At 43.5% G+C, this 27,821-nt stretch overlaps 1 protein-coding gene across 5 annotated transcripts in view; it reads left to right on the forward strand.

The window, feature by feature from the left end:
- The first annotated feature begins 6 nt into the window (after window positions 1-6).
- FAM120B (family with sequence similarity 120 member B) overlaps window positions 7-27,821 on the forward strand; it is a 61,924-nt gene continuing 34,109 nt past the window's right edge. For 2 of the 5 annotated variants that reach the window (XM_080389292.1, XM_080389293.1), the window contains exons 1-5: window positions 364-6,805; window positions 10,029-11,074; window positions 14,347-14,527; window positions 20,577-20,672; window positions 27,357-27,529. In XM_080389292.1, coding sequence (XP_080245418.1) covers window positions 6,763-6,805; window positions 10,029-11,074; window positions 14,347-14,527; window positions 20,577-20,672; window positions 27,357-27,529 — 1,539 coding nt within the window. In that variant the 5' untranslated portion in view covers window positions 364-6,762. The other 3 variants (XM_080389295.1, XM_080389291.1, XM_080389294.1) reach the window with 3 other exon arrangements.

Raw genomic sequence — 27,821 nt, forward strand, 5'->3', positions numbered from 1 at the left:
AAAAATAAGCTCGTGTCTCAATAGCGGCGCACTGAGCGTGTCCGGGTGTGCTCCTACGGGGGAGGGGGTGCCTGCTCTCTGCTCTGCTCTGCTCTGCCGTATTCTGCTCTGCTCTGCCGTGTTCTGCTCTGCTCTGCTCTGCTCTGCTCTGCGCCGCAGCTCGGCGGCTCTCTCCCAGGGTGAAGCGCTAAGGATCTGCCTCTCCTTGGGCGCCTGCCTCCCTTATATTCCGCCGGCCGCCTGCATGCCTAATGAGATGCAAATGAGCAGCCCCCCAATCTGGCTAGAGCTGTCACAAAGGAGCCACTTTTCCAAACCCTCCTCTCAATGGATCGCCAAATGGTCAGTGAGCTGTAAAATGTGCAACCCTCCTCCCCCTCCCCTCCGCGCTCACAAAACGTGCTCATTTACATTCCTGCAAATTTGGTAACCGCAAGAATCCCCCTTCTGCTCCGGGGAGAGGGTGACACCCCCTCTGCACCGGAGAGAGTCAACGCAACACGCTCCGCCGAGAAAACAACCCCGGGGACGGCGGGCTGTAATTACCTCTTGAAACGTGCAAAGCAACCGCCGTGCCCCCAAAAAGTAACTCGGTGGTCGTGACCACTTCCGAGGGGCATCTTCGGCTTTAAAGGGACGAGGGAGGTGGGAGCCAGCGAGCCACAACAAGGGCAATCTGATCCCTTGAAATTCACACCGCACTTCCCCTGGCATCAGCGGCATAACTGGGGAAGGGGGAATGAATTGGAGCGAACCGAGCCGGGTCTCGCTCATCCCGTGGCTCTGCTCCCAGCGCGCATCCCGCCGGCGGAGGGAAGGGGGGGTCCCCGAGGCTCCCGGCGGCGGGGGAGGGCGCGGGCGGGTTCCCGGAGGAGACCCGCGGAGGGGATCCGTCTGCGGGGTTCCGCGGGTACCGTCCCCACCACCACCGCTGCCGGAGAGAGCCACCCGCTCCGCCCGGGTCCCGCACCCCTCTATGATTATTATCATCATCACCAGCAACCTCTCCCTCTCTCCCTCTCTCTCTCTCTTTTTTCCTCCTTCAGCTTAGTAAAAAGTGAGTTTGGTGTGTGTCGTTCGCGTGGCTGTCATTAAGGCCGTTTGTTATTGTGTAAGGGCTGAATCAGTTAGCTCTTTGTGCTCTCAGCTGTATGGTAATGTAGACAGCACCTGCTCCCAGCACAATGCGAGGGAGAGAAAGAGCTCCCCTCGGCGCACGCTACTGCCTCTACAACAATGTCCGCACATTTTTTAAAGAAATCCCTTCCAGCACTTCCCCCCTCCGCAAGAAAGAAAAAAAAACAAAACAAAAAAAAACCAACCCACAACCAAAAAAAACCCAACCCAACTTCACACCAACCGTCACCTTATTATTTTTTTACATATCCATCAGACACTAGAACTTTTGTTTTGATCTTAAAAACATGGAAAGGAGTTTACTGGTGCGGCGAAAGAGAGATAGAGATGATTACCATTTGAGCAGTTTCTTAATGATGGATGGAAGCGGGGGATAAAAGTTGGAGGGCAACTCCGGCATGTCACTCGAAGCGGGGTTTTCCACTTTGTTCGGGCCCTCTGTTTAAACACCTTCGGTAGGCGCAGGCGGATTCATTAGGATGCAAGGTGTAACTGTCTCTGTAAATGTCATTTTAATTGTAACAGATCATTTCAGCACAGATTAAGCTTGTATGCGAAAGGAGAGGATTTGGCTACAATAACCTCACTGTAGGTATGCCGTGCTAAAAGCCTTATTATGGCGACTTTATTGGGTTGAAACGTGCATTTGCATGGCAAAATGTGACTTTCATTGAAGCAGATGTCTTGATCAGAAATTATCTTACAATGCGCTAGAAAAAAAAATCTTAAAGACTTCTTAAAGTAAAAGCATTGGGTAATACTAATTAAAAGAAAATCACTAATGAGTTCATTCAGCCCAGCTCTTCTTGACTGTTGCAGGACTATAGCTGCCCATGTTCTTTTACTGGAGGTTTGTGACACCTACCCCAAACCCAGGCAGGTACCCCTCGGTGCTTAAAACAAGCATCCAGACTTTTGCAGCGCTTCGCCACTCAACGCGCGTCTTTTACAACTAATTTCGGTCGAAAGAGCCATCTACATCCAGATACTCTTCTTCTCCCCTCTCCCCGCCCCTCAACGCTTAAGCAAAAGCTTAAATGTACAGGAATGTTTAGTTGTTTTTTGTTTTTTTTTACCCCGGAGCTGTATCTGGGCAGAGCGGGGAGCAGCGATGCCGCAGGCACCGTGCGAGGGCGCAGGGAAGGCGGCCCGGGCGGGCGCGGAGCGGGCGGCGGGTCCCCGGAGGACGGGCCGCCCCCGCGGTGCCCAGCCTCTGGGGGGTTAGGCGGGGGGGGGGGGGGGGGGGGGGCACCCTGCAGCAACGCTGGATTTAACTGTACATTACTTTTGCCACCTAGCGTCAACATCTTTTCAAGTAGACACTTGCCGCTGCCTCGCAAACTTTGCTGCGGCGTTATCCTCGGGAGAGGTGGGGGTGTAGGGGGGTGGGGAAAATCACTTCGTACCGGGTTTACTAAGCAAGTAGGGTAATATATGTCTTGAAATTTGGGGGTAGCCCGTCGGTGGAGGCGAGAAGTGATATATCACCGCGGATCTTTTAATCTACGAAAGACAGAAAGTTGGTCCATTAGCATCCCCTTGCTTAAAAAACTGGAAGTAAAAAGTTACACGCGCGAGGGCTTTAACCTAGCGATAGGGTAAAAAAAAAAAAAAAAAAAAAAAAAAAAAAAAAAAGACCCGAAGAAACTTGCCCCCAAATCCTTAACAACCCCCCTTCGGTACCGGGTATTTGTTAAATTGACGTGGCACAGATTTCTCGATTACCGCTGCTGAGCGTAACTGAAAGGCGCCGTGAGAGCCGGCAGGATCCTGCCCACGGCGCTCATTCTTCTCCGGCTTAATTTATGCCACGCGATTCTGTATTGGGGAAATCAAGCAGAAAGCTCCTTTTTCTGCTTTTTTCCCCCCTCTCCCTCTCTCTTTCAGATGCTGGGCTAACGGGGAGACTGTTTAACTTAAGTGTTTCTATAGGAGGCTGTTGTAGTTTAACTCCTGCCCACCAGTAGCTGAGGCGAACAAAGGAGGGACTCGAGGTCTAACTATTCATCCATTCTCTGCACTTTAATTTTCATTGATTTCGAAGACAAGGGGAGCCCTTAGGGATTCTCGCTGAAGGGGGATGACACGCCTTTAGACGCGATCAGCCCCCCAGCCAGCCATCTGCTCCCAACCAAATGGCGCTTTTTCGCTCCCAACCGCGTGTCTCCGCACCGCGCTCGCCCGCCGCCCCCCGCGCCGCCCCCGCGGTGTTAACCGCGCCCGCGCCCCGCCACCGAGCCCCGCGCCCGATCCCGCCCGGTCCCGCCCGACGCCCTGCCCGGCCGCGCCCGCCCCGCCGGGGTGAGCCGACGGCGGGACCCCCCGGGGGCGGGCGCGGGGCGCGGTGACCCCGCACGGCCGGGACGCGGCGGGCCAGGGCTGGCGGGGTGTTGTGCTCTCCCTCCCTGCCCCTAACTGAGACCCTGCCCCCAGCGCCGGCCCCTCTCCTGCCCCGGCGAGGATTTACGGTCCCGCCGCGGAGAAGCGCGGCCGGGAGCTCCCCATCAGCCGCGGCTTTTATTTCCAAGCGAGGCACATTATGGGAAAAGTCCCTTCGCGGGGGGTGGCGGGGGGTGGCGGGGGGTGGTGTGTTAATTAGGGCGACGCGCTGCCATCGCTGGCGCGCAACCCTGATTTTTCCCGGGACGGAGGGCTCCGGGCATATGGCGAACCGTGCTCGGCGGAGGGACGTGTACGTGTGGAGCTATGTGTAGCAGAGTGTGCATAATATTTTAATTAGGTCTATAGTCCCTACGGAGGTATGTGTGCGCGGCTGCCCCTCCGCCGCAGCCCGCGCCGCACGCCCCCTTCACCTGTCCCCCGGGCCGGGCCGGGCCGGGCCGGGCGGGAGGGGAGCAGAGCGGAGCGGAGCGAAGGGGAGGCCGGGCGGGCCGCCCCCGGGCCGGGGCTCTGCCAGGGGTCCCCCGCCGGCCCCGGGCTCGGCGGCGGGGCAGGGGTGCTGGCGCTGCTCGGGACCCCGCCGCCGGGCGCCCGGCCCCGAGGCGGGTGGGCGGGGGCCGCGGCGGTGCCGGAGGGGCGCTCCGCCGCCCTTGCCGTGTGCGGGGAGGGGGATTAAGAAGTTTAGCGTGTAGGTTAGCCCAAAGTTGCAAAGGCATGTGCTGATTAGAATAAGAAAGGGCAGTCGCGTGGCTCAGCTGGCACACAGCGAGGCCAGATGATAGATAAGCAGCTCTGGGCCTTCCCTCCCCCCCAGCCCCCTTTTTCAAATCGCAAATCATCTGCTCCGGCCCTATCCTAGCCCCTCATTTTCATGACAATGGTTGTGTGTTTACCTGTGATCCTGGGACGGGGCATTCCTTTGTCTCCCGAGGAGATTACCGCAGCCAGCTGCTCTCCAACCCTTCCCTGGGCAAATCCCGAAGTGGCCCCTATATGTATTTTACTGATTGCACACGAGGAGAAAGCGACACCCCCCACCTCCCCGGTCCCCTGGCCTACTTGTTTGTTTGGGTTTGCTCCCCGGCTTGCTTCCGACGGGATTTTGCGTGTGGGAAACTACGAGGGATAAAAAATCGGTCAATCGTGTGCATGAGCTGTCGTTGCTCCCGAAGTGGGAAGGGAGAAGGGCTGCCTCCCCCTGCCAGGGCGCGCCGCCCGCCCCGGGGGGCAGAGCCTGGGGACGAGGGGACATCAGGGGCTCGGGGGAAGGAGGCTTCCCTCTGCCTTGCTCCCCCCCCGGCCTCTCGGGCTCCCCCCTGGCCCGGGACAGCACCTTCCCCTGAAACCTCCCGTGAGTGCCCCGGGCCGGGTGGGTCCCGCTGCCCCCCCCCGGTTCTCTGCTGTGGGACATGGCGGGTTAAACGCTGTCACCACCCGCACCCCTCCGGGGATCAGCTCAGCCTCGCATTTGGAGAAGTGGCCTCTTCGACTCCGAGGACTCACACAGTCTTCGCCCGGCTAGAAACCACGCATCGCGTTTGTACTAATAACCTTCTGAGGTCCCTTCCAACCCGAACTATCCCACGATCCCGAGATTTGCCCTGTGCCCCAGCACTTCTATTTGGCCCGTCAGGCAAGCGCAGCGTAACCCTGTGCAGGGCTGAGGCCTGGCTCGTCTTGGCGGGGATGTCACAGAGCAGGGAGGGTGAGCGATTGGGCTCAGATCATATATGTGGGATAAAAAACGTGATGGCACTTCTCAGAAAAATGTTTTGCATTCTGGCTGTGAGATTTCACTGGATGGCTGGAAAGATTCCCTTCCACTACCAAGCAACATTTGCTGCATTCATCAGTTCTTGTAGGGAAACTCCCTCTTCTCTTTCCCCTGGTTTTATTAATCATCTTCTTACACTGGAACTCTGAAATAGTAGCTGCAAACTACCATTCCAGACAGTAGCTGCACAGGCCACTCTCTCCCTGTGACAGCCAGCACAGTGTGCCGCTGTACTGTACTGCATTTCATGCATGAAGGGTTTTTCTGTTCCCCTGTGGCCTGCAGCCCCCTTTGCACGGTGTGCACATCTTGCGCATTGTGCGCTGGCTGCAGTGCAAAACCTGCTGCTAATAAACTTTAGAGGGGGGACAGTTTGATTGTATGTTTCCGAGGCTTTCCAAGCCACGTCCAATTTGTGTCGTTTTTATTTCTTTCTGCATCTCTCCATGTGCAGGGAAGCGAGGGGGAGGGGAGGGAGGAGGGGGCAGAAAGTCCTCTGCAGAAGGTGATTATGAGAAAGAGGATGGGGTATGGTATGGATGGGGCGGGCCCGAGCTTTTGGAAATGCTCTCCCCTTTTCTGAGAGCATCTGCCCGGAGACGAACAGATGTGGGCACCTGCGGTGACAGGCCACATATGCTCCATCCTATTCACAGGCATTCAGACACGGCTACAATGGTGAGGCTTTGTGCACGCAGAGTCACCAAATATATTAATCTGTGCTCCCCAGAGCACTGCTCTGTTTATTTTTCACTGGCAATAACATCAGATCTAACCCATCAGCTCCCCCACGTCCCTCTCCACACCCCCCCCCGAAAAGATGTGAAGTTATTCGGGTCCCCACCTGTTGCTGCCGAGCTGGGAGCAGGTTGCACACCCAGTACGCCTGCGGGCCCTTACCCCCGCAGCCCGGCCGCTACCCCGGGCTGTGTGATGGGGTCACCCCGGGAGAACAGGGGTGTCCCCCCCAGCAACTGCCGAGCAAGGCGAAGCACACCCGCCCCCCGCGCCACGGGCCAGTGCCGCCGCCCGCCGGGCTGCCCCGGCTGCTTTGTTCACACAGGGCCGGCGCGGCTCCGCAGGCCGCGCAGCCCAGGCCCGACATAAATCTCCCATGTACGACTCGGGGGTTTTCAAGCAATTTCGGTGCGCGACGCTTTCATCTCCCCACGCCCCCCCCCGTCCCGGCTGGGTTTGTCCGGGGGTACAATGGCCCCTCCGGCCCCACTGTGGTCGTACAAAGCCGAGGGACACCAGGCCGCGGGCGGGGACAGCCGCCGTTCAAACCAGCCCGGCCCCCCCTCGCCCCCCGCCGCTGTCATGCGAAGGGCCCCGCTGCAGCCGGCTGTCCCCGGCAGGGTGGGCAGGGACGGCGCGACCAGCGAGGGGACGGGTAGCGACAGGGATGGCGACAGCCCCGTCCCCTCAGGCCCGCCCCCGCCGCCGGGCGCATGCGCGGCCCCGCCCCCGCGGGAAGCGGAAGCGGAGGCTCGGGTCAGTGCCGGGTGCCGTGAGCAGGGGCGGGTGGCAGCGCAACGGGCGCTGCGCGGGGCGGCGGGGAGGGGGCGGCTTGTCGGGTGTGAGAGCGGCTGGGGTCCCGGTGCTCGCTCGCAGCACGGCCCGGGTGCTGCACGGCCTCCCGCGGGGTCAGGCTGGGCCCTCTCAGGGCTGGGCGCAGCGGCCCTCACACCTGGCCCAGTTCAGGGCTCGGCCCCCCCTCAGCGGCGGGCGGGTACCCCCGGTACCCCCGGCCCTTCGCCTGCCTGCAGGCCCCCGCTGCCGTGCCTCAGGGGCAGGCTCCGGCCCTGGAGGCAGCGGGGGGCTGCGGGCCTGGCTGTGCGCTGCTGCCGCTTGGACGCGGAGGACGTTGCTCCTTGTGCTGTGGGCCTCAAACTAGAGGCTTCTTGTGAGGGCTGGAGCGGTTACTGTGAACATTTCTACCGACAACCCTTTGCCATGCTCTGTGTTACTATGGGCTTAATAAAATTGGTGGTGTGGTAGTTTTTTGCTGACAAAATTAAGTTCAGTGGTGTCATCAGCTGTTGTAGGGGTCATTTATCTGAATTTTTGTGTCTATAAAACCAGAGGGGGGAAATTACTTTGATTATTTCAGTTTGTGGATATTTTACACCACCCCCCCACCCCCCCCCCCCCGCATATTCATGCACTTGATTGTAGTGCAGTTGAGATCCTGTAGTAACCTGAAATTTCTGTTTCACACAAGTAAGATTAGAAATAAGTGTCTGTCCCGAAACTGTTCATCTGTTGCACAGAATGTGTTTTCCTCTTGGGAAACTTAGCATAACAACATAAAACATTTCAGTCCTGATTCTGCCTACTTCATTGAGAAGCCTCTGATGAAAGTACTTTTCAAGACAGTAGATTTTACTTGTTCTCTTCTCTGCTGTGATGGATTAGAGGGTAATTTTCTTAACATGAGTGCTACTGTTTAGTAGCGAATTGAGATGGTTGACAATATATACTCTTCAATTTTTATTATGCTTTTGGTCAATGTGTTGGATAGTAATATTAAAATGCTAGTAGTGGCCAAGGTACTTGTTTATGTGTTTTGTTTAGGTGCAAACTTGCCATTGATTAAGCTAAACTAGTACTTGTAATGGAAATTTTTCTGATAATCTCTGTATCATAACTTGCTTAAATTGTTAGGCAAGAAGAGTGCTTCAGATACAAGTATGAGGAGGTGGCAAAAGGTTTCTTTCCATTTATTACAGTACAGTATAGCTAACAAGTGGTTTACCACACTTCTTGCTCTAGGTGTGTATCCACTATGGACAGAATCTGTACTGAATCATAACTCAAACTTGCTTGGATGCAATGCGTTTTTGCAGAAGACCTGCCATAGTCTACTGTGTCTGTGTGGTGACCTCGCATCATTTAGTCTGACCGCATGTGTTAGTGATTGAAAGATGAAGACCCTCACACCTACTGCTAGATTTCCATGGAAAGTAATAAAAAAGGATAACCTAACAATGCCCAAACTGTTTAGAATCAGAGGTACAGCTTTCCTGGAAAAGCAAGTGTCTGGAGTCTGAAGGGCAGCAAGGTAACACTGGAAGCAGCGCTGTAGAGAGAGCAGTGCCCTACCTTATATCCATGTGCAGCAATGAAGCAGATCTAGTGATCGATGAAACTGATCTAGTTTGTAGGGGGCTTGAACTAGATGACCTTTAAAGGTCCCTCCTGACCCCAGCTATTCTATGATTAAAGAGGATGGTATTCAAAACCTGTATCTGGAGGGTATTTAGGTATTTAAAATCTGAGGACTCAGGAATACCTTTAAAAGCTGTCAATTCACAATACTTCTGTGAATTCTTCCTTTTTTTCTTTTTGTATGCAATAAGCACAGATATTGTAATGTAACACTCCTGAGACAGTCTATAATCAAAATGTCAGAAACGGGTGATGTGAAAACCAGGAAAAGTTCTATCTGCTTAATTCAAACAGTGAAATCCTTCACTGTTTAACTGAGAGTGGATTTTACTTTCAAGTAAAATAAAAAAACAAATCAAAACATTTTCTGAGAATAAAGAGGAAAACAAAGCTTGGTGGAGCTTATTACTTCCATTTTTCACTGGAACAGCCTTTAAAATAAAATGGTGCTGTGGGAGAGGAAATTGATGCTGTAGTAGAGGAAAGACACATCTATCACAGAGGCTGTGCCAGACTTCATTGTGAGGAGGTGTCTAGAAATAAAAATGGAGGTCATCAATGGTTTTAATTTTACCTCACAACTCTCATTCTACGGAACGTGTAAATTGGTTCATTTGGCATGCTATTAAATTCTGCCACAGAATTCAGAGACTCTTTTCTTCACTCTTTTGGTATTTCCTAAACTGAAAATAGGCTTATTTGATTTTTCATTGTTATTATGTCTAGCTAATACTTTCATGTGTGGTTTTTTTAAATAGATTGGTTCAAAATTGCTGTGCATGTTAGAAATCCCATTTAATAGATTAACTTCACTATTAATGATAGATTTGTAGATTCACAAAGTATAGGTAAACCTTTAATTCTTTAAACAGGTCTTAAAAATTATGTCTTCAAATGACAAGATGGTAAAATGGACTGAATTTCTGATTCAAAGCAGAACCAATACTACAAAAACAGTTTAAAAAAAAGGCAGTTGAGGTATTGCAGCTGGTGGCTTATCAATGGACTACTGTCTGTGAACTCAGATGTTAACTGAGCCATTTGCACAATCAAGGTACAAGATGATTTCCAAAGTTACTCAGGTTTTTTTTCCACTGACTTCAATTAAAGATGTTCATCTACTTTTAGTGTGAAAATCAAGCCATTAATTCCCATGTTGTACACTTGGCATCCAAGATGTTATAAAGCTTTTAATTACATCTGTAATTGGTTTTCTAGCAGTGTGTACTTATCTATATTTTATGCTATTAATCTGAAATTTTTGAAGTCGTATTTATGAAAACCTTTTGATACTTCGAGTTTTCACTGATATAAAAAGCAGAAGTCGAAGGCAAAGTGAATGGGCACTTATGTCCAGTTTGTTGATGGGAAGAAAACTGGTTCAAGCTGTTTAAAGGCCAGGACAGCACAACAAGTGATCAGCAAAAGCAGAAAAATAACTGTTGAGTTTTCAAGCTGCCTTTTTTTTTTTTTTTTTGATTGTAGAATTTCATTACATTGCTCAGTATTGCATTTCAGAATGTTGTTTTTCTTTTTCTTCTTCCAGACTGCTGTGAGTTTCAGAGATCAGCCATGGGCATTAAAGGTTTGCAGGGATTTGTGGCAAGAGTTTGCCCTGATGCATGCAGAATGGTAGATCTGAGAGAAATGGCAGAAAAACATCGCATCGATCATCCTGATTTCCCACCTGTTATTGTAGTAGATGCCATGAGCTGTGTTAGATACTGGTACACACCAGACTCCTGGGTGTGCGGTGGCCAGTGGAGGGAGTACCTTGCCATTTTAGAGGATTTTATTAAAGCTTTTATGGCAGCTGGTATCAAGTTAGTGTTTTACTTTGATGGAGTGGTAGAAAAGAAAAAGAGGGATGAATGGATCAAACGGAGGTTGCAGAATAACAAGGAAATAGCCAGAATATTTCAGTTTATCAAGACTCACAGGAAACAACCGGGAAGAGAAATGTTCACTGTTCCTTCAGCTTTGCCTACTTTTACACGTTTTGCCCTGAAGTCACTTGGTCAAGAAACAGTATGCACATTGCAGGAGGCAGACTTTGAGGTGGCTGCATATGGTTTGCAACATAACTGCATAGGAATTCTTGGGCAAGATAGTGACTACCTCATCTATAATACCTGCCCCTACTTTTCCATTGAGAAGCTGCGTTTGGACAGACTAGTCACTGTCATGTACTCTCGAGAAGATCTTTGCCGTGCATTGGGTCTTAGTTTGACACACCTCCCTCTCTTTGCTTGCTTGCTTGGTAATGACATTGTTCCAGAAAGCTTGTTGGAAGGCTTTTGGCAGAAATGTTTAGTCAACAGTCCCCGCAAGAATAACAGCTACAACAGAAGAACAAACATACTTCTAGCTGTGGCAAATTACATCTCACATGTTCCATGCTCCTACAGCAGCCTGAAACACTTGGAAGAGGTGTTGCCTTTGGGATCAGACAAGACAATACTTTACAGAGGAGTGGAGTCCTATCTTTTGCCTGGGCAGCAGTCTCCCTGGATTCCTCCAAACATAACAAACTGCCAAACATTCTCCCTTCAACAACAGACTGAACTGTGTCAAGATAAAGAAATCTTTCAGGTACCTTGCCTTTTAAAGCTTAATGGTCACTTTATTGCCATGTTTACTTAGGGGAAGTTGATGATGAGTACACTGAACCTATTGATTTAAATTTGCTTGAGCAAAATCTTTTGTCTGTTAAGTACAGCCATGGTTAGGACTATTACATGCATCCTGATGAGGGCAGATTCAGCACATTTAATTAAAAGTGATGTCTCTTTTTTTTTGAAATGTCAAGCAGGTCAAATAATGGGGAACAGTTCCTATACGGACTTGTAGCTGGGAGCAGAAATGTACTTCCTACGTATTGCATGATGTAATGATGTAAAAAATTGCTTTTTGCTTTGAGAATCCACAGGATAGCTACGGCTGGTTAGTGGTCTGCTTGGCTGTGCCTGGCACATGCAGTCAAGGTGCCAAAGGGAGCTGTAGAATGCAGAAGTTGAGGTTACTGTTATGGAGGAGATGAGGAAACTTCCTATAAATCTGTATTTCATGATTTTTTGGATCAGGTTAATTATCCTTCAGATTCATTGTCCCTGAAGGAACCAAAAGCACTTTGAGTGGCTTGTTAATGCTTAAAGGGCAGGGCTGCACTAGCAAGTGTCACTTACGGCTTCCCACATGAGCAGAGATGTGCTGGTGTTGGGGTGAGAAATGGTACGGCAGGCTGGGTCACTGAGAGATTGCTATATAAGCTAGGATAGCCTACCTGGCTGAAAGAAACTGAGGTACTTTGCATCAGAGTTTATGCAATAGTAGTAAGTCTAGAGTAGAATTCTGTAAATTCATAGCAGTTAAGATGACATTGAGATTTAATTAAAAAAATCCATATGAGGCAGTGTATTTTAGATGCTATATTAGCCATCTGTTACTCCCCATTTTGTTAGTTCCGAGTAGACTTCAAAGAGCCTTTTCTTCTGTCTCTCTTACTTATCTTGAGCGTTTTCTTTAAAACTAGTCTTTTGTTTCCTCATATTACTCTAAAGTAATCCTATAATTTACGTTTTCCGTCTCTAAAAAGACTCTAGAACATTTAAAGCTACATTATACCCTATATACAATGCTCATTTCAGCTAAACTGCAGATATATTTGGGGTTTTCTATTAACCACACACAGATACAATACACATCACTTTTGACTGTAGTAGTTAAGTAGAAGACATTCTTTAAAAAAAAACAATAACTAATAAAGTGTTGAAAAATACTGTTTATGCTTGAAGTGCAAGGAAAAATTAGCCAGAACGTAATTATATAGGTTGGATTATGGCCAGGACAATAGTGGTAATGTCCTTACTCCTTAAGAGAATGTACCATGTGGTCCTTATGACAAGTGGTCATTATTTCTTGGCTTGATCTTTCATTTGAAGGGTTGCAGTTCTCCAGCATCATGCTGAGCTTCTGCTGTAATAAAATAATAATAATGTTTAGAAACTCTGTTGAGAATGCTGCACTGCATAAATCCTATGTCAAGCTAGTCCCTGGGCCCAGGCATTGCAGTCAAAGTCATAGACATGTTAGCTTGTCCTTTGTTTTTTTTACAGGTGTTTAAATATTTGTATATGCAGTATGTATGTTTGGCTTTGTATTTTGAAACTGGTATGTAGTTCTGCTTACCTTGCACATGGTCTGAGCTGCATGTGAATGGCATACACTGCTCAGTTCCATCTTTAAGAACATACCCTCATGGTGCTGCTTCTTTCAGAAAAGAAGAGCATAACTTTCTAGTTGACTGTAAGTGTAATTCAGAAATATTTTTCAAGGTACAGCATTGAATACAGCAGTACTTCTGAAATCAGCTTAAATTTTTTTCAGTACATAAGGTTGTACATACTTTATTGACAAATTGCAAGAAACTAGTATTTTCAAATGATCTCATCTGTGACAGTGGTTTGTATGAAATAGTTCCGTGCTGCATTCAAATCACGCTTGGAAATACTCAACTCTTTGTTTTTGTTTTATACAAAATTAGCTTTGGGGGATTACATTGTTTACGTATGTTAAGAATACTGAAGTATTTCTTTCAGGGCAACCATTAATTTATTGCTATAAGTAAATGCTCTGTTGATTGGCATTGTAGGCAGAAGCCTGTCATTGATTTTATGCTCATGTGAGAACTTCTTCTAGAAGTATTACATTTCAGGAGAATTAATTTTAGTCAGTAATGACCCAGTGACTGACTGTAGCTTTGACCTGCTGAATTCACAGGGTTGCAGATAGAGGAATTCTGCAGGGATGGCGAATTTGGCTCTTGCCAGTGGTCTGGTAATTACTAGTGAAAGAGGCTGAGATAGCTGCATGGATGGCACGACCCAAGTAATACAGGTAGTGTGACACATGCAGGGAGTGCAAAGCAGAGAAACTTCAGTGCCTGCTCACCGTAAGGCATGGGTCCTGGGGAGTTTATTAGCGGCACCGCATGGTAATAATTGGCTCTGTTCAGCTTTTTGAACACCCCTGTAGTTTTGGTCTAAGGCTGTGAAGTAGAAAGTCTGTCTGGCTCTGCACTTGGCCAGTCCAGGTTACAAGTGTTACTGGCTGAAATTCTGCACTGCCTGAGAGCAGTTTTTGCTTCTGCATCTTAAGCTGCTCCAGACCAGCGGTCCCTGTGGTACTGAGGCTGCTTGTAGGCAGCTGCCATAGCCAGATGTATCTGTAGCCAGTGCATGGTTAGTATGCAGGCTGGGTGATGCTGTGATTCTGCTTTCCAACAACAGCCTGAAGACTTGTTTTTCCTCATTGGAGTAGCTTGTATTTCTTTTGTGGAAGGGCTGTTGCACAAAGTAAGAGTGTGGTGAAGTGTTCTCATTTCACCCTAAGTAAACTACACAGAGTTAGCTCAGGTAAGAAATGGAGCTGTCTTACGTAGTTCATCTTGCAATAAAAATAAGTTTGGATTTTGTCATGCCCTCACTCAGTATTTAAAAAGGGAAGATACATTTTCAGGTGACTGGAGGAGGGCAGGTCATTTTTCTGTCTGCATTCAGAATTAATTTTAAGAATAATTACTCTCTAAAAAACTGTCATTAAAAATACCCAAGTTTTAGCAATTCCAGGAGGGGCTAAGAAAGGCAATGATGCATTTCCTGGGGATTCCTGTCTACAAAAAGATAGGCACCTGAAGATACACTATACTGGTGTTATTTGAAAAAGCCCTTATTACCTCCCTGGCCATCCCCTCCATTTCCACTGATAGAGGAAGTACTATTTCCTCGAACAGCGAATACATTTTGTCACCTTTTGATCCTTGTTAATTTTGGAGATAATGTCTTCTTTCTTCTTTGAACAAACAGTTAGCTAAAGAACAGCATATCCAATCTGAGAATTATACAATCTTCAACATCCTGAGTAATGGAGAGATCGAGTGCAGCAACTCTTTGGAAGATGAATGTGATATGGAAATTCCTGGACAGGCACTTATCTACCGTCCTGCTCGTCAGCATATTTATTCTGTCTTGTTGGAGTCTGGAAAAGGTAAGGATTAAACTACTTACACCATTATACAAGCATACTTTCAATTTTGAAATAGGAAATCTTGAATTAATTGTTTCAGTGGCTTCACTGGTGTGGCCTTTAGGAGAGAAACTGGGCAGCTGAAGTGTACTTCTTAACCAGAAAATGTGCAGTGAAATTGTAGTTTTTCTACATTTCAATTTCAGTGCTTTTAAAGAGGTTTTTAAAAACGGGTATTTTCTTCCTTGTTAAATGGGAATTTGTGAAAGTTCATGATCAAAAGACTGATCAAAGCAATGACATTTAGAAGATTTTAAATGTTTGAGAGGATATGAAACCTTACATTGCTTTGATGAGCGTGGCTCCTAATGAATTAGTGAGTTGTAATATACTCCCACAAAACAGTAACGCAGTGTTACTATTTTACCTTCTATTGATTTTAAGTCTGCAATTTTAAGAACAGTGGATAGTTACTGTAGTAATACAAATGCAAGTGGTCATGCCACTGATTATTAGTTCTTTCATCAAAGTGCAAGAAAATATGATTCCTTTATCCAGTGGTATAAACAGATACTGTAGCAGGTATACATATATCTGTTTTTATTCTCCTGGTTTAAGACAGGGAATTCATTATTCACATCCTTGGACAATCTTTGTGTTCTTAAGACTTCCATTAATGTTATCTTTAGAGTGTCTTTTAGACAGTTATTTGAAAAATTAAAATGTACTGAACTTTTATTCTCTTCAATACATTGATTTCACCTTGGTAATCACTTTACATTTTACTGATGAAAATACACCACCATCAAAGCTAATCTTCAACGTATGTGCTTAGAAAGGCACAGAAAGGTAATTAAGTACCTGACTTCCTTCAGTAGCTAGAGGCTGAAGTTGTGCCATAATAGGGAAAAAGTAGGAAAAACTGAATCAGAGTTTACATAGTCACTTGGAGAGAGTAACAAAAATCTCAGCGGTAGTCATGCACATCTGTCATTTTTCATTTTTCAGCCTACTGCCTCTAAATTCTGTAGACAATTATAACTTGGTTGGGTTTTGTTTATTCTTCTAACCAGCAGGATATTCATTGTTGTCTTCTGAAACAACCAGACCAAAACTTCTAATTAACAATTGTTTCTGTGAGATGGCAGGGTAGTAGGCAGATTTGCATTTGTGTTACAGTGTTTGTAGTACTCTGATGAAGATTAGAATTGAAATACAGAAACATTAATTTAGAATATTATTGAAAATGAAATTTGAACATGAAAGAAGTCAAGAATTCTTCTAAGAAAGTGATTTTAGAAAAAAACATAGATAACATATTATTTCTTCCCAGTTAATACTTCAAATTACGGAGATAATTTTCTAAAGTAAATCAGTGTACCCTCAATCCTTAACCCTTCCAGAAAGGCAGGAAGAGTGTGTATGCGTGGACACCCCTATTAAATCTGCATTTTTAGTGCATGTATCTACCTCTAAAACTGCTTTAACCATGCCACTTCCTAGTAGTTCATGGGTTGGATTTTTATTCCAGTGGATAGTTGCTTCTAAGGTGAAAGTGTAGCTCAGTAATCAGAGTCTGTATGGGAATTCATAAGGCAATGTAAGCATTATTTTATATGAATTTGCTGCTAGACCTACGAGGAAGTTTTGTTTATTACAAAGTAACTACAATCCTATGCTGGTTTTCCTCAGATGAGGTCAAGTTGACTGTTTTTTCTGATTTGATGAGGGGTAGGATGGGAAGAAGTAACCTACACTGTATGTAGGTTATAATAGTATGTAGAATTACTTTGGTTTGGCATTAAAAATCAGTTTATTGGAAGGAGGTAACCAATTAAATTAGTACACGTGGAGTCTACTGCCATTACGCTACAGTCCCTGATGTAGCTTATTTGAAGCTAACTTGGCTAACTCTACACAATGTTCCACTTTGCAGCACAGATGTATGTGTTAGTGATCCTTTTTTTTTTATTCCTTAAGATCCCTCAATTACAAAATCCCTGTGTTGGAAACTAACCTCTTTGCAGTTTGCACATCTGCTTATTTATTGTTAAATAGGGATAGCAAAGCAGCCAACATTTAGTAAAAGCAGTGGTTACAGTTTTAGTAAGAACAGATTAAAAATAATGTTAACTGTTTCCTTTATCCTGAAAGAAGGAACTGTTAGTTTTGAATGTCTAGGTTGAGATTTCCAAGGCTCCTTAAGAGACCCAAGAATGCATAGGAGCTGGATGTTGTCATATCTTTTGAAATCACCCACCTAGACCGTGCCACTTTGCCTGAAGCCACAATATGATAAGCATTTCTTTTGCTGTCACTGCCAGTTTAAGTAATTTTCTTGCACAGCCACTCATTTCAGTCCCTGCACAACCTCTCAGTTGTGCTGGTGCAGCTGTTGGTGCAGCTGTGTGGTGTCCTAGTTTGAGAAACTGAAAACAGTCCCTCTCTCCCTTCCCTCACTTTCTTGCAGTCAGGTAACTAATCTGGTTCTGTTTCCCCATCTGACTCTGTGCAGCCACAAACTGCTGTGGTGAAACAGCCCGAGAGAATGGCAGGGAGTAGGAATGAGCAAATCAGTGGTAGCCTGTAAAAGTTAGCAGTGCTGCTCAAAGAATTACTTGTGTAGCTATGCCTTTGTCATAGTTTGGTATATGGTAAGCATGCGCGTACCTTTACTCACAGAGATGTTGCTAGAATCACAGTTTTATTTTTGACCCTACAAAAATAAATAGGGGTTGATGGTGATCCTAATAACATGGCATTGGTTGCCTGTGTATTTTAAAAATATCTTTAAAATTAATTGAGCTTTTTCTGATCATTACGTGGAATATTGCATATAGTGATACATAAATTGTCAACTTCTAGCATCTTTCATAGAAAAACAGTACAATTAGGAAAAGTCAGGGATGGGAAAATAACAGTAAGTAGTGCTCTTTGGTAGGGCAGCCAAGCTCTTTTGTGTGCAAAGAGTTCAGAACAAAACCAGCAGGTTTTGGCACTAGTGCAGTCCATGGAAATACCTGCACCTGCGTAACTGTTGCCAATTAGGAGGTTATGTAACGTAGCCTAAGCCTGTGGCCAGCTCCTGGAAGTCCTGGAATCACTCCCAGTTCAAACATCAGCAGGCCAGACTGATCCTCACTGTGATACTGTCAAAAACAGTCTGTTAGAAGAATTTTTGCCAGTTATCACCAGTGACCACTCAGGAGGGGTGGCATCATTGCAGGTGTAAGAGAGCACATATAACAGCGTTTCCAGCTGTCTTGTGTTTTGGTGTTTTGCACATAGCTGAAATTTTCCTTAGGCTGTCTAAGCAGTGCTTCCACAGGTTGTTCAGAATCTATTTAAACAAAGGAACGGCTGTTTTTTGAATTTCAGTGGTGATATTCTGTAAGTACAGTGTGGGGAAAAAAGTTTTAAAAATTACTGTTTTTTTCCAGAGATATTTCCATGCAGGGGGGGTTGGCATTTGGTAATCATGTCTCCATTTTGTTGTTGCTATGTTAATGTGCTGTTGATTTGCAGGACCTTGCTTTCAGCTTGTATTTATTTGGCTACTTACGGGAACAGTAATATACTTTTGTAACTAATGGAACTAATGGACTATAATAGTGAAAAGCACGCAGCAGATGTGGTACTGTTCCCTGAGGTTTCCTATTGACTTCTCTTTTTACTGTGCTTGAGGTCAATGGGTGATGTAAAAATAGTATTTTACTGGCATGTGGAATTGAGAGACATTTTGATAAGTTGTTCTGTGAGTTGTGGAACTCATAAAGAGTGACTCTCCTCACCAGCTTCCCCTCAGCAAAGTTTTTATATTTCCATTCCTCTTCCTAGACTTCTCCTAGCCTCTCCCCGTGTCCTTCACAACTCCTTCTGGCAATATATGAGTTGCTAAGTTTGTTCCCTATTGTCTTCTGCTCTCCCCAAATCCTGTCTACCTTCTTACTCACCTCTGGCTCTTTTATAGCTACTTGTGTATTGATTTGCCATCCAGTGTGTTCACATACATGAGGTAACTTGACTTTCCTGCCTTTGTTTCAGTTGGTGCTTTAACAGGATCCCTCAGCTGAGTCACCAGTTTCACAAAATGTTTAGGATTTTAATAAATTTGAAGTCTTTTCTCCTCTGTCAGATTTAGTTGAAACAGAGCAGTGCATCCATGAATTAATTGCAAGACAGATGTCCTAATTGTATTAGGCTTGCTTCATTAAGAAGCCAGGCTAAAATCTGGGAGGCTGGGTAAGCTGAACAGATTGAATAAATCAGAGTAATTTACATAATAAATCTTAAAACAGAATGCTAAAACGTCAGAATGTTTCTGAAAGTGACTTTGGGTTATTAAATTGGAGGGGTCTGTTCATGAGGTAGCGTTATTGTAGGCAATGATTTGTAATCAAGATGTGAGACTATTCAGGAGTATGCACATGACTGGTGTGTGCAATCTAAGGCTTTGTTTTTCCCCAGTGTAGGCATTTTTTCATTTTATTCTTAGTGTCATCAGGTTTTGATCAGTGAAGCATGGCAAGCCTGGTGTAATGCTGTCCCTTGTTGGTCCAGATGTTGGTCCTTCGGTCCTTCACCTTTATTGGGAGTTTGTGTTGCAGGTCCGTGGGTAAGGAGGGAAGAAGCAGGGCTGTAAAACAGATTTTGTTGTGTTCTTTTCCCTCCTTCTTATCCCTGGCACTAGAACTCCATCTGAGGAATTTCTGCCCTTGCACCATAGCACGCTATTTGTTCATTCATGCTAACAGTCTTTTGCATTGTTGAGCTATGAACAGGATCAGGAGATGAATGTGAACAAACTTTTTGGGGTGGTAGAGTGGTGTGTTGGAGAGATTTGTTTAGTTTGTTTTAAGCTAGGTGAAGTTTTTGATTACGGCTCATAGTGTGGTGTCAGAAATACTTGTGCAGTAAAGTGCAGGCTGATTGGAATTGATAAAAGGCAGGAATTTTTAAAACCAGTGGCTTCAGCACTGGGTGAGAGCTGGAAGGAATTAGAGATGCAGTTTTGTGAATCTGGAAAGGGACAAGCAAAGGGGGGCAGGGGGAAGAAAGCTTTGAGATTTGCCTGGAAAATATTTGAAAATACTATTCCAAGTGCCTAGGACTAGCTAAATCTGTTTAATTTGTGCTCTTTACCAGACTACAGAGAGTGGAAACTTAGGGTTACCATAAGCAAAATCTGGACAGAATTCAGAAGCATCATTTATAACAATGATAATGATTGTAGGGGTTTTTTTATGAAGACTTGCATTGGAATGATTGGATATTTGATAGACTGCATTTCAAAAATTCTTAAATGCCTGAGTTTTTTCTGCGTTTTGTTTTGTTTTGTTTTTTAAAGCTTCAAGTAGATGCCCAATTTCAGTAGTGGAATTTTTAATTTAAGAGGCACCCTACTCTTTACTGGGGGGCAGGGCAGAATTGAGGTTAGGGGGTGGGAAGCCACTTGAGCTATTATGCATAAACAGTCCCTTTATACTAGATAAAAGGTCTGGAACAATGGGCTGTAAAAGCTCTGCATCTGACAGTGGGATGACTCCATTGCTGTCAGCTTTCAAATAGCCATCAAGGCCTCCTTATAAAGATTTTGTCTCAAACCCTGACACAGGAAATGTCAGGGCAAGTTGGGAGGAGAATCATATTAAGGACTGCATATGTGGCAGTGTGACAGCCTTGAGAGACTGAGGTGTCCCATATAGGTCCCTAAGCTGTGCCAGATACCTCCACAGCTTCCTGAACTGCCTTGGAATGGGAAGGCCTAAAACTGGCTGAAAGCCATTTTACAATGCCTTCCACAGACTCTTGTACTTACCTTTTTGGCTGCAGTTCCCAACTCCAAACTTGTGTTTATAGTATGTAATTCAAACTCTCTTCCTTTATTCTGGTGATTTGGTATAAAGATACCAATGCTAATTTTCCTTGGTTTGTTTTTGAAGAAGCTGAGCAAACAAGTCATTATGAAGTGCCTTCTATTACTTTACAATCCTGATCGCCACTGCTTCCAGCTTTTACACTAGTGTCAATACTTGCATTTGACTTAATGATCCAATCCTATGTTTTTTAGGTGGACCCTATCCTTTGGTAAAAGAGTGGTTTGTCTATTTTGGAAATCCTCTCCAGCAGCCAGAGCTGATACAACCTGTACAACCTTCTATTCCAGGTAAAATAAAAATGCGTTTTAAGTCTGAACGGAAATAATGACATCACTAAAATCAGGTTAGACAATCCATCATTACATGTTTGATATGGAATCCAAAATTACTGTGGAGAACTAGGAGCTAAAGTAGAAATGCTGCATGCCTGTAATTGCTTTTAATTACCCTGTGTAATTGTAATAGGATTCAGCTTTGACCTACATGTTATTGCTATCACAGAATCATGAAACCATTTAGGTTGGAAAAGACCTTTGAGATCATCAAGTCCAACCATTAACCCAGGACTGCCAAGTGCATCGATAAACCATGTTGCTAAGTGCTGCATCTACGTATTTTTTAAATACCTGCAAGGATGGTGATTCCACCACCTCCCTGGGCAGCCTGTTCCAATGCTTGACCTCCCTTTCAGTGAAGAAATTTTCCTAATATCCAATCTAAACCTCCCCTGGTCCAACTTGAGGCCGTTTCCTCTTGTCCTATTTCTTATTATCCAGGAGAAGAGACCGACCCCCGCTGCCTACGGCCCCTGTCAGGTGGCTGCGGAGAGCGATCAGGTCCCCCCTGAGCCCCCTCCTCTCCAGGCCAACCCCCCCAGGTCCCTCAGCCGCCCCTCACAAGGCTGGTGCCCCAGCCCCTGCCCCAGCCCCCTGCCCGGCTCTGGACACGCTCCAGCCCCTCCACGTCCCCCTGCAGTGAGGGGCCCAAAGCTGAACACAGGGGTCCAGGGGCGGCCTCACCGGTGCCCAGCACAGGGGGAGAATGTGTCTATGTGCTAATTCAAACGTCACTTCTAAAATGCGAACAATTTCTTAAAGGTTCTAAATGTGGCTCTGAGGTCAGGATAAGTGGTGTGTAGGGCCTTATTAAAATTCTTCTGTTAAGCTGTTAGAGAGTGTGTTAACAAGGCTGGTGGAGAATATAAAAAAAAGAGTACTTTTTAAATCACCTGTGAAAACCCAAAAAGAGAATCCAGCTTTCAATTAAAAAATAATTAGACGCTCTGTTTCTGTGAAGCTCTTTCTATGGTCTTAAGTATCAAGTGTTTTGTGTGTTTTTATCTTCTTTCCTTTGGTAAAGGACACATTCATAAACAGTCTTAGTGAAATTAGTGTAAGGAGGAATGTGTTACATTTATGAGGAAGTATCATACGCGTTAGTGAAAAGATTGGTCACTGTATATGTCACTAAATTGTGTCATGCAATAGAAGTTTAGGATAGGAAGTAAAAGTACTGATTCAATCTTGTTATTTCAGAGGGAAAATTACTCTGATTGTTCATTTCTCCATGCTATTGTAGTCATAACCCCTCTATCTTTACTCTCACAACTTGCTCTCTCCGTCTAGTCATCTGCTATCCTGTGGACCAGGAGCTCAGAGGGGTTTTTTTGTCTTTAAATTAAATTAATTAGTTCCATTGATATACAATATCATTGCCATGTTCTTCAGAAAAATTATCTACTCAGCTTTTTGAGAGTAATTACCAGTGCTTCTTCCCTCTGTACCCAGAGGTTTCTGTAGTAGTCCTTGCTCTGATCTGGTCTAAATCCAGATCCAGAAGCAGTTGAAATGCATTCACTTTTTTTTTTTTTTTTTAATCTTTGTTGGTTAGATATTGCTTTAGAACCTGCTTGGTTTTACTCTTCTAAGGTTATAGTAAATTTTCGTTTAAGGTATCCTAAGATTATACATTTATCTTCATATTTGAAACTCGTATGTTTGATGTGAGTCTTCTCATTCAAGGATAAAGGTAAAACAGTTGCTCTTTAGATGTTAGCCTCTTCAAAATCCTTTTGAAGGGAACTGTTTGGAAAGAGATGAATTATACAGAAAAAGCACAAGGTTTCATTTGATATACAGTGGTTTCACTGCCCAGTACCCTGATATGATATTAAGAGAGTGATTATCTAATTGACTTGATAATAGCATAAAATTGCTGCAAAATTTTCCAAATGGATATGAATATGCAGGATAAAAATTGATTGGTCTGTCCTGTACAACTGTTTTATTTCAGCATAAAATGGTCTGGGAACATGCAATTGTAAAACAAGCAAACAAAATTCAACCAAGTATAGACCATACTTATGTAGTTACATTTCAGTTTAATGATAAATATACTGTATTTATTGTTATGAAATTTTCCTTCCCAAATAGTACAGTACCTTTCTCCCTTTCTGGAGAGGAATCCCCTTAATCTCACGTTCGCTGGTTGCACTGCGCTGCAAACATGCTACACATAGAACCCACCTTCATGTTGACAGTAAACAAGATTTGAAATCACTCTGTTTGCTTGTTTTTAGTAACCACATAAGAGGAGTTTATAAAAACAGGGTCTTCTCAGCCATAATCTTTACTAACCCAGTAATGAAAGGCTGCTCAAGCAGACTATTAAAAAAGGGGAGGAGGACTTCTAGTGTTTATTTTTAGTGCTCTGTTGTCATTCCTTCAGCGAACAAATATTTTTCTAAAATTTTTGCAGTCCATATTTGTATGCCTTACATTCGCTCATGCATCTTTTATTTTCCACAGCATGACTTTCAAATTCACCAAATAAGGTTCTCAACAGCACATCACATTTTTCAGACAGGGATCATATTTAGAGCTAAATTTAAAGAAGTTGTTATAGGAAGTTAGAGTTCAAAGCTGTCAGTCAAGATCAGGTTACTCAAAACCAGAAAAAACCTTACCAGAAATTAGCTGAAAAATCACAGGTGCAATTAATCTGGGAAGGTTCTTTGTTTTATGGTTTTTGGAAAACAATTACTTTAGAAGTATACTGAGAATATATGGGAAATCATGACTCTAAATTTGATTTAGATTAAAAAGTCTGTAGAAATAATATTTGATATAAACTTTGAACTGTAATTCCCATAACCATAGATATTTTAAATTTCGCATTGATTTTTTTTTTTAAAAAAGTAGAATTCCCACTGATTTTGTGCATGTGCAAATAGCAGCAGAACTGTCTTGCATCTGAAGAGCTTGCAGGTGATAGATTGAATGTTAGCTCTTTTTTTAAAATGAAATATTAAATCCTAAAGTCTGGAAGATGATAGCTTAATATGTTTTTAAAATATAGTGCGTACTATGTATATTTTTCTTGAGAGACAGTCTTCTGAATAAGCATCTGCATTTGCTCGTATTCTCTGTCTCTTTCTCCCTTCTGGAATGTTTCTTTTCAGTTGAATGAATGTGATCATGATGTTTCCCACACACTGACAGAGCAGCACTTAAACTGATAAAAAATGTCTCTGAGAAATTAATTTTGTTAGAAGACCTGTGATCCAAGAAAGTACTTTTTAACATCCATATCTTGTGAACATAGTGGATCTATTTGATATGTGTGCAATTTATATGGAACAGAGGAAGTTTTAAAGTCTTTACTGGAAATTTGTCGATTCTGCTTTTTATTTTATTTCTTCCGAAAATGCGTAGGATATTGTAGCTTCATATCACAGGAGTTTGGATGTGCTTCCAGTATTCTAATCATTGCATCTTACAGGAATATGTCACAAATACGCTTACGTTCAAAATGCTGTCTCTGGAATGCTTCTTTAATGGTCAGATTTAACTGGCATTTGGGTTTATGGCATCTTTAAAATTGGCCACAGTTGTTGACAAGTTAATGTTGAGTGTTCCTAGCAAGTACGTTTTTATAAACTTATTTTCATTGCTCAGTATTTACATGGGCATGTAAAGCAATTAAATGTTAAAGTTCTGTTACTGGTGTTATAAAATGAAGTTTCAATAGTCACTACTTCAAATGTGCATTAACAGTTAATATTATACATTTATGCCTATATACACAGTGATGGCGTGTTTTAAGTTAGTATGAATGTGAGGATCACCTTTGTATAAGCCTTGAGTTCAACGATACAGTATTAATGCATTCCACAACTTTTGCATGCATCGCATATTCATAAATCAGTTATTGAAGTTCAAACAAGTGAAATAAATATTTATGCATTCCCTTGAAGTGCTCTTGATTATCATGATGCTTGGTATATGACAGTGTCTTTGAATGTGTGAGTGTAAGGGAAAAAGGAAAAAAAATTAATCAATGCTTTTTCTCTTAACTTGTTGGTTGTCCATTTTGTATTTAGGCAAGAAGTATCTCTTGACCTCTGTGGAGGTCTTTGTGACTCTCTTCTTGGAGTTCCCAAGGATTACAGTTTACTAATCTGTATATGTACTGAATATGACTTTCACGCAGTTTTGTGCAAGTTGAGAATAGCCATAAGTATATGCAGTGTTTGAATATCTCTAATTCATATGAACTTAGGGCTCCTACAACCCCAGTAGGACAGATAATTTTCTAATGACTAATCTTTACTGTAAAGATGTATCAATAATATATACCTAAGTATGTTTTGTTCTGTTTCCCTTTTGTTACTCACTTTTGGGTTTTTTTTAGGTTAATTTACTAAATATTTAGATGTGTTCAGAAAGTAACACATTGCTCCTCCCTCCCTATGTAAGTGAATTCTCTCTTTCAGGAACATTTTCTAATTGCTGTGAAGTATGTAGTGAGAACGTAACTAGAGCAGAGAGCAGTTGTGGGGGTCTATTGTATATGAATCTTAGGTCTATTGTTGACTGCACACATGATGGGAGAGTCATTACACTTCAGTGTATTTGTTTCTTTGTTTTACTTATCTTTCATTTAAGGGTTAATGTAATGGATCGCTGTTGGTATTACATGAAATTTAATTACTCGTATCAGAGATCCTTTCAGAAAAATAATGCTTTAGGTTGGTATGTTCCAAAAAGAAATAGCGTCAAGTTTTCCTTCCCAGAGTAAATAACTCATAATTCATCAGTACCTCTTTTTCCCAGACACAAGTAGATGTTGATTCTCAAAGTGTAAGAAACTGTTTATGGAACAGATGTCTTGAATTTTTTGTTGAGCTCTCTCAATATAGATATGTAATCTTGATTATTGATGTAGTTCATGGGTTTACTCTGGAGAAGGATTTCTATAATTAGGTACCCCTGGATGCAATTCATTAAAAAAAACCCTGCACAAATGGAAAGAGTACTTTTAACTAATTCTTGGTGTATCTCTTCATGTGCAGCTGACTGGGAACCTTCTGGAAAGCAGAAACCATCAAAACTGTTTGAGTTTACCCATGCAAAAATTGTCTCAGACATTAAAGTTTCTTAGGCTTGGTAGAAGAGCTGTCTTTGTTTTGTTTTATGCATGTTATATTTGCTTTTCTTCCTGGAACTTAGACTCTGCTGTTCTGTTTTGGTTTTGTTTTGTTTTGTTTTTGTTTTTTTTCTTAAGGCAGCAATTACCAGTATCAAAACCAGCAATCTGAGTCATGCTGTCTGTACTGGCCCACTCACTCCCAGTATTTGTGTTATTGCTAACCTGCATTTCTAACACTGATCAAGCAACTGGTATTTTTTTCTTAATATATATATTTCCCTGCAATCATGATGGTAGATCTTTACATGGTTAAAACTTTTGATGGGAGAGTTAGTCTTAAAAATAGTAAAAAAAAAAAATCCATCAGGGAGATGAAGAAAGAAAATACTAACTTCTCTTCTAGTTTCCCTCTTTGCAAAGAATTAGTACCATTTGGTTAATGGGCTTTCTTGGCTAAATAAACATCCTCTGTGTAGATTTCAGCACCTTGTCACTTTAACTATTTATTATCACCCAAGTGTTCCTAACTGGACTACAGCTGCTGCATGTCACACAAAAAAGGAAAAGGTGTTACCAAATGTAGCTTAATTAGTCCACATTTAAAATTCACACCTCATTTTAGTTAACTACAGAAGCAGCAGTACTTTTGGGGAGGATTCTGGCATTAATTGGAATTCTTAGGCTTAACTAGTTAGCTGTTCTGTTATTTCATGTGCATTAGTATTTAGTCTGATAACAGATTAAATGTAATTTAAATGGGGAGCAAATCTGACATTAGTTCACACGTGTCACAAGTTGGAAGATGGCAAAATGGGGTAAATATCAAGGATTTAGAGGCCAGGGTGAATGATGCTATACAAAGACGGGAAAAATACATTATACACAACTAATGACAATTCTTTTGTGTGTGGTTGCAACAGTGTTTCATACAGTAGCCTAGGGAGTGCAAAATACCAGATAGATTTGGGTTTTGTTCCCAGACTGGAACCTACTGCGGAGGAGATACACCAGCACAGTGTGTTTTGGAGGATGTGTATTGGACAGCAAATGGTGTAGGTGACCCATTTGTTCATTAGAACAGGTGATTATAGAGGCAATGCAAGAATCCTTCAAGGACCTCTGATACACTAGCTCTAGGAGAGAGAGAAGAAACAGATGTGGTTGTTTTCTGCTGAATCACTATTTTTTGATGAAGCTAACCTTGTTTAATGCTGTGGATCCCCAAGGGAAAGGACACACTTGTAGGCAAACTTTGTTCTTGCAAAGGGTAAAAGCCTGCTGTCTATATTGTTACAACAGTTGAATTCAGTCCACTCTGCTTAAACATGCCTGGATTCAATACAATTTGTTTAAATTACAGGCCTTAAATTTTTTTTTGTTTTTTTTTTTCAAATGCCAAGTTTTGTCAAATACATTTTAATTTCAACTCTGTGGTCTTTGCAAGTGCCCAGAGCAGATCAGTTGTTTCCTTTCAGATTGTAATGAGGTAGGCATGTTTTATCTTGTTGCTGCCAAGATAAAATAATGGATTTCTTTTGTAGGTGGAACACCTAATTTGAAAACACTGTGGTTTGCCAAAGGACCTGACGTGGAAAAACAACGGTATAGTACATTTCTGGCATGCTTTCACCTTCAGGACAGGATGGAAGATCTCCAAGCTCTAGAAGCACCTGTTGCAGCATTCTGCTGCTTGCTGACCTATCTTATGATGCAGGTAAACTGGGACAGTTGCTTTTTCTTCAGCTGTCAGCCCCGATAGATGTGATTGACTAATAAACTGTTCCTTGCTAGCCTGTGCTGGATTTTTCTCTTAATCTTTACTGTAGGCATAGTTGATCAAATATAATAGTACTGCATTACAGTATTTTTAATTACTCTATTTAACATGCATCATCTTGTTCAAGAAACACTTGGGTTTTTTAGTGGTTAGTCATAAGTCTCACATGCCCATGACAAATCCCCTTGGGCAGTTTAACAGAGAGAGTATAAACTGAGGGATTTCCTCT

Source organism: Falco punctatus (assembly GCF_963210335.1).
Source record: "Falco punctatus genome assembly, chromosome: 5".
NCBI lineage: Eukaryota > Metazoa > Chordata > Aves > Falconiformes > Falconidae > Falco > Falco punctatus.